The sequence below is a fragment of the Sorex fumeus genome, unplaced genomic scaffold, assembly GCF_029834395.1.
Source record: "Sorex fumeus unplaced genomic scaffold, SorFum_2.1 ptg000006l, whole genome shotgun sequence".
NCBI lineage: Eukaryota > Metazoa > Chordata > Mammalia > Eulipotyphla > Soricidae > Sorex > Sorex fumeus.
In genome coordinates, this window is record NW_026606063.1 from 68,077,642 (window position 1) to 68,085,372 (window position 7,731).

Below are 7,731 nucleotides of genomic sequence, written 5' to 3' on the forward strand. Positions count from 1 at the left end.
ATCAGGGAGATGGAAATCAAAACAACAATGAGATATCATCTTACACCACAGAGACTGGCACACATTCAAAAGAACAAAAGTAACCAGTGCTGGTATGGATTTGGGGAAAAAGAGACACTCTTTCACTGTTGGTGTCAATGCTTACCGGCCCAGCCTTTCTGGAAAACAATATGAACAGTCCTTCAAAAACTAGAAATTGAGCTTCCATATGACCCCGCCACTTCTGGGAATACATCCCAAGGATGCAAAAAAGCACAGTAGAAATGACATCATTGCAGCACTTTTCACAATAGCCAAAATCTGGAAATAACCTAAGTGCCCTAGAACAGATTACTGGTTAAAGAAACTTTGGTAAATCTACACAATGGAATACTATGCAACTTTCAGGAGAGATAAAGTCATGAACTGTGCTTATATATGGATAGACATGGAGAGTATCATCCTAAGTGAAATGAAAGAGAGAGAGGGACAGACATAGAAGGACTGCACTCATTTGTGAAGTATAAAAAAAACATAACATGAGGCTGACACCTAAGGATAGTAGATTCACAGGACAGGTAGATTACTCCATAGCTGGAAGCCTGCCTCATGAGCAAAGGGGAGAAGGCAGCTGGAATAGAAAAGAGATTACTAAGAAAACAATGGCTTGAGGAACCGGTCGGATGGGAGATGTGTGCAGAAAGTAGATAAAGGACCAAATATGATAACCTTTCAAAGTCTGTATTGCAAAGCATAATGCCCCAAATAGAGAGAGTATGGGGAATATTGTTTGCCGTGGAGGGGGGGGTATACCGGGGATATTGGTGGTGGGGAGTGTGCACTGGTGGGGGGATGAGTGTTTGATCATTGTGTGATTGTAACTCAAACATGAAAGCTTGTAACTATCTCACGGTGATTCAATAAAATTTAAAAAAATAAGATACTGGGATCCGTGGTGGTGGAAAATTGGCACTGGTGGAGGGATGGGTACTTGATCACTGTATAATTAAAGCCCAAGCACAAAAATTTGTAAATCTACAACTGTACCTCATGGTGTTTCACTAATAAAAATTTTTGAAAAAGAGAGAGGGGGAGAGAGAGAAAGAGACAGAGAGAGTCTAGACTTTATACTTGAATGTTACTGCTGATTGGTCTGGAACAGTCCAGCCTCTGCTCTTCATTGAATGTGCAGGTACACACTCACTGTCCTTAATGTCTCTGCCCAACAACGGCTCACAGGTTGGCACCCAGTTTGAAATGACATTGCACGGAATTGTCTCCAGTGAGCTCCTGGGAGTGCCCAGGTCATATTAAATCTTGCACAGTCCTTGTATGTGTGATTGTTTATCACTTGTATGTCTGTTTCATTCTCAGCAACTGACACTGATGGACTGACGTTGAAGGTGACAATCTGACTGACTTTAGCGAGGTACATTTTTGTATAATCTGGTTTACTGACAGGCTTTGCAGTATCTGTTCCAATGACTTGGAGAAAGTCTCTAAATAGCAGCAGTACAGAGATCATCATCAACTGAAACCTATTAAGTTGCCACGAGATGGCAGACAAACCCCATACATGACAAGAGAGACCCTGAATCCTTGAAACCTTGAGACAGAAACAGGTCCATTGTCAGAAGGGACATTGCTGTGGTGGGAAAGTGTAAAAGCTGTTAGAGTCTGAGTTGTATCTGCTTAGAGTCTAAGCAGATATTTCCCTTTTCCTGCTGTGGGGATAGAAGTCCTGTCCTGCCTCTTTGCTATGAACTTTTGATCCCACATCCAGTGTTCATAATTTGATTTAAGTTCTTCTGTGATATTTCAGAGAGAGAGCAGTAGAGTCACTTAAGGTAAAATGAGCTCACAGGAGTGGGATTAGATGGGAGTATAGGGACACCAGGGAACACGGCCCCCACCCCACTCCCTTGCAGTCGCCACAGGCACAAATTCCAAAAGAGGCTTGTTAGGACAGGGGAGTGAGGGACTCCTGATGACAGGAGAAGGGTCTCACAGGAAGTGACACTGAGGGACCTTGACCTTCAGTCTGCAGCCTCCCAGAGTGTGAGCATCCCCTGTGTGTGGTGTGAGCCCCCAGCCTGTGTGTTTCTGTGAGGGAGCCTGAGCTGATGCGTCACACCCAGCACATTCTGAGCAGGGTCTGTCTCAGGGCACTTAGAGAAGTTGGCCCTGAGGCAACTTTACTCCTTTTTCTTCTATTCTGACTGCTGAGGAGAACTCAGAAATCATTTTAACTTTGTCAGACAACACCTTGTTGATGAAACTGCTGGCTGTTTCATTTAAACCAGAAATCCATCAAACTGAAGGAACTATCACCTTGATAGTTATGTTTTGGGTGTCCTTATGCTGCTCCAGAAGACCAGTGTCCCTACAGGGCCAATATGAGGGTTCAGAGCATCAGAGACTGAATCTAGCTCTGCAGCTTCTACTCAGCGCATTCCCCCTGAGGCTCTGCAGAATGTTGACAGCTGCTCTGTCCCTTCCTCATCATTAGAGGAAGCTGCCACAGGAGCTCAGACAGTCTCTGTGTGCTAACCACCATCTGAAGCTCCTGTGGTGGAATGCGCAGTCATAGAGCCTCTTGTGACAACAGGATTGTGTGAACACCCTGGAGTGTCATCCTCCTTCTTCCCAAACACCTTCCTCTTCCATAATAACCACCTCAGGGCAACTCCTCTGGTGCAGACAGTGAAGGAAAAAGTGTGTGTCTGGTCTGAGCTGCTCTTCTGAGTACACGCACCCAGGGCACCCGCCTTCACTCTCTCTGGTGCCCTTTGTAACTGAGGTCTCTTGTCTCCTGTCCTGCCACTAGTAACCCTTACACAATCCTGTCTCAAAGAATCCCTCTCAGGATTGCCCTTTGGTAAGTGAGTTGATGGGAATCATAGAGTATCAGTTGGTTAGAAGTTTGTTCATGGGGTCATCGGTTGTCTAATGAGAGCAGAACCCTGGAGGCCACAAGAACCAAAAGTGGAGTAGGGTACTGCATGCTCTGATGGGATATCTCTCCTGCCTAAATCAGGTTTGAGGTCTCAAATGACTCTGGAGGGTCCTGTCAGGGGCCCTGCAGAACTTGAGGCTCCCTGTGCTGCCCCTGTCTGACAGAAGCACCGGGGGAGGCCCCAGCCACAGGCTGATGACTGTGAGGAAACTCTTCTCCACTAGAATCCATGATAACTGTAAGGCTCCCCTGGGACCTTCTGTGGTACCTTCCATGGATCTCTGACCCTGCCTAGGGCTCTGGATTCCTCATAAATAGAAAACTACCAGATGGACCAGCAGTTTGTGAAGGGCAGTCCTTAGACATCATGAAACTTGAATTTGATGATATGGAGGGTCTTTGGGGCTTTTAATATTTTGTTGGTTTTAACTCCCAGGGACATTCTACTGAATGAAGACACAGTGATTGAATGGTGGGGGGGGGGGGGAGGGAATCATCACTAGAGACTACACTGACTCATCTCACCCACCACTCTACCCTTACCACATCATTAGGGTATTATTACCTGTCAGAGCCTAGATCCCAGGCTAGGCACTCTCATGCCCACTTTGATGCCCACCTCTAAGACTGGTCATCATTCCTCTGTGGTGTCATACCCTAAACCTTACTGAGTCTCAATGCCCTGCGCCTGGGCTTGCTGAGAGATGCTCAAAATTATAAGATATGTTTGGAAAGATAGTACAGTGGGTAAGGTGTGCGCCTTGCATGTGGTCAACCCAGTTTCAATCCTTGGGTCTCTTAGGGTACTCTGCACCTCCACCACTAACCTTGTCAGGAGTGATTTCAGAGCATAGTGCCTGGAGTAACCCCTAGGAACTGCTATATGTTGTCCAAAAACAAACAAAAAGAAAAAAAGAGATGTGTGATATAGGATGTGAACTGAAGGAGCACAGTGCATTCAAGGGGAAGTTGGTGGAGGAGACTCATCTCATCTATCCCTTCACTGGAGTCTATACTGACTCATCTCACCCAGCACTCTACCCTCACTAGCTCACTGGGGTATTAACCCCTGTTCAGAGCCTAAATACCAGGTTGGGCACTGCCTCATGCCCACTTTGATGCCCTTCTCTACTAACTGTGAGTCATTTCTCTTTGGGTTGTACCCTATCCTTACTTAAATCACATTGCTCTGTACCTGGTTTTCCTGAGAGCTTCTCAAAATTAGAAGAGATGTGTGTAAAGATAGCACAGTGGGTATAGTATTTGCCTTGCATGTGGCCAACCCATTTCAATCCTTGGCATTCCATAGGGTACTCCACAACTCCACTGAACTTTGTCAGGAGTGATTCCAGAGTATAATGCTAGGTGTAAGCCTAGGGAACTTCTTCATGTGGTCCAAAAACAAAACAAAAAAATTGAAGAAGAAAAAGGAGAAGAAAAAGAGATGTGTGATAAAGGATGTGAGCTGAAGGAGCACTGAGAGCAAGAAACTGTGTCATGAACCTCAGGAGACCAGGGACCCGCCCTTCTGTGCTCACACTGGGGCCCTCCTGGGACCCAGGGAGGATCATGTTCTCTGTGGGCAAAGTTTTGCTTCCCCACAGGGACCCACACCCCTGACTTCCCTGCAGCTGTGCTGGTCCCCAAATACACCCTTTCACATCTGCCTGCACAGCCTTCCCAGCCCCCTCTCATTTGCAAGTCCTCAGAGCTCATGCCTGGACACCCAATAATAGTCTGTGTCACCCTGCAGGGTCAGTCTTTGTCACACACAGAGTGGACATGAGGGCCCCTGTGGAGCTTCTCAGCTTCCTACTGCTCTGGCTCCCGGGTAAGGAGAGAATGGGGGTTTACATGACTTTGGACTGCCTGGCTCTTCAGGTAAATTATCTAACTTATGATTAATGATAATGATGTCCACTCATATTTTTTATCTCAGGTGTCAGTTGTGCTACCCAGATGAGTCAGCCTCCATCCCTGTCTGCATCTCTGGGACAGAGAGTCACCATCACCTGCAAGGCCAGTCAGAGCATTTTTAGTGCTTTAGCCTGGTATCAACAGAAACCAGGGAAAGCTCCCAGGCTCCTGATCAATCATGCAAGCAGATTACAACCAGATGTCCCTTCCCGGTTCAGTGGTAGTGGATATTGGACAAATTTCACTCTCACCATCAGCAGCCTGGAGACTGAAGATGCTGCCACTTATTACTGTCTACAGTATAGTCATCTGCCTCGCACAGTGATACAGGCCAAAACATAAACCCCCGGAGATCAGCTGTATGAGCCTGGGCTGTCCCAGCTACTCCTCCCAGAGCCTCCCCCACTGAGGGTGTGTCAGATGCAGCGAGGCTGCGCAATGATGGACAGTTCTGGTACATGTCGAAGAAACATTTTCAGGCTCCATTATTCTTCTCATCCCAGTAGCACAGACATGATAACAGGTCTGCTGTTTGAATTTATAGAGAATATTTTGCCTTGCATGTGGCCGACCCAGGTTTGATTCCTCCGTCCCTCTCGAGAGCCCAGCAAGGTACTGAGAGTACCCCACCTGCACGGCAGAGCTTGGCAAGCTCCCCGTGGCATATTCGATATGCCAAAAACAGTAAAAACAAGTCTCACAATGGAGACATTTCTGGTGCCAGCTCAAGCAAATCAATGAACAACGATTTAGACACTGCTACACTGCTGCTACTATTTCCTGAAGAAAGTAGGTGATAGTGTCATTCAGAGTTCATATGTGCTCGACTGGTCACTCTAGAAGGCCTAGAAACCATGCTTTAAAAGATATATATATATATATATATATTTTATCATAATAGTTGTTTGGGCATTTAATTTTTTTAATTAATGAATCACCATGAGTTTCAATTACAGACTTATAAACTTCCATGCTTGCATTTCAGTCATACAATGGTCAAGTATCCATCCTTTCACCAGTGCCCATTTTCGACTACCAATGGTCCCAGCATCCCTCCCACCATCCCCACCATCCCCACCCGACAACCCTTCCCCCAACCCCGCCTCTGTGGCAGGGCATTTCCTTTTGTTGTCTCTCTCCTTTTGGGTGTTGTGGTTTGCAATAGAGGTATTAAGTGGCCATCATGTTCGGTCTGTAGTCTGCTTTCAGGGTACATCTCCCATCCTGAGCGGATCCTCCTAGCACCATTTACTTGGTGATCCCTTATGTACCTGAGCTGCCTTTTCCCCCAGTATGTGAGTCCAGATTCTAAGCTGTGGAGTAATCCTCCAAGTACTTATCTTTAATAATCTTGGGTGTTAGTCTCCTATTCTGTTATTTTCACTTGATCACTTGATATCCAGTTACTCAACAATTTGCTCGAGCGGGTGCCAGTTACATCTCCATTCATCCCTGTTGTGTGCTAGCATAGCCCAATGGCATCTGTTCATTCTAGGAACATGAAGAGCCTGAAACTAATCGTTCAGAGTCTTGACGAAGAAGTCTGACCATCTCGTAGGTGGATGTCCACGTGATATTTTGATGTCCCATGGAATCCAGTCAGTAATGGCTCTAGCCCAGCACTCATCTCTCAATCTCATTACGTGTCCAGCCCATCTTATTTTCAATGCCTTGGCAAACAAGACAGTGTCCCTGATTCTTGAGCATTGACAGAGGTCAAAACTTCATATTCTATCTCTCATTTGAGTGAAGCATGATACTCCAAGCATAGCTCTTTCAATTCCTCTTTGAGAGACCCAAATAGTGTTCTCATCCTGTTTTCGTAAGACCCAGATCTCTGAGGCATATGTTAATGCAGGAAGAACAGTGGAATCAAAGAGATGTGCTTGAAGCTGGAGGTTCTTCATCCTCTTAGTTTTTTCTTCAACACTCTTGAAGGCATTCCAAGCTGCTCTCTTCCTTCTGCGCAACTCAGGTGCCAGGTCATTCATCATGTTTACTTCTTGACCTAGGTACACATAACTGTTGCATTCGGAGGTGGTTGTTCTGGTGAGAGTGAATGGAACGTCAGAAACAAGACTGTGTCTCATGAACATTGTCTTTGTGAGATTCAGATGTAATCCGACCTTTCCACACTCATGGTGGAAGTCGGTCAGCATTTGTGCCACTTGGCTGATGTTTGGTGTTATTTGAACGATGTCATCAGCAAAGAGGAGGTGGTATAGTTGCCGACCATCTATCTTCACTCCCATTCCTTCCCATTCCAGTCGTCACATGATGTTCTCAAGGGTGGCACTAAAGAGTTTCGGTGAAATGGTATCACCCTGCTGAACTCCTCTCGACATTGATGATCTCTTCTTTGTAGAATGGTGAGATCCTGGTAATGAATCCGTAATATAGCTCACTGAGGATCCTGATGTATTGAGTTTGAACACCCTGATTGGCTAGGGCTTCGATGACCGCTTCCGTCTCAACAGAATCAAAGGCCTTCTTTAAATCAATGAACGTTAGACAGAGCTGCATCTTGAACTCCCTAGCAATGAGCAACCAATTAGCTTGGTTATCATGTGGATATGGTCAAGGTGCTGAATCCTTTTCGGAACCTGGCTTGCTCACATGGTTTTCTTTTATCTAGTGTTCTGCCAATCCTATTCAGGATGACTCGAGTGAACAGCTTGTAGATGACAGACAAAAGGCAGATTGGGCGGTAGTTGCCAATATCATTGATGTCTCCCTTCTTGTATAGTAGTACAGTCCTGCTGGTTTTCCACTGGGATGGAACCTTGCATTCAGACAGGTAGCGTGTGAAGAGCCGAGCCAGTGTATTGATGAGTACTGACGGTAGGTTCTTCAGGTGTTCAGATCTGACCTTGTCTGGG

The 7,731-nt window shown here is 46.0% G+C and overlaps 1 gene segment (V, D, J or C); it reads left to right on the forward strand.

The window, feature by feature from the left end:
- LOC130037606 (immunoglobulin kappa variable 1D-13-like) overlaps nt 1–5,194 on the forward strand; it is a 34,036-nt gene extending 28,842 nt beyond the window's left edge. Inside the window, 2 exon segments of the V gene segment in view lie at nt 4,689–4,766; nt 4,875–5,194. Coding sequence covers nt 4,689–4,766; nt 4,875–5,194 — 398 coding nt within the window.
- The last annotated feature ends 2,537 nt before the right edge of the window (nt 5,195–7,731 follow it).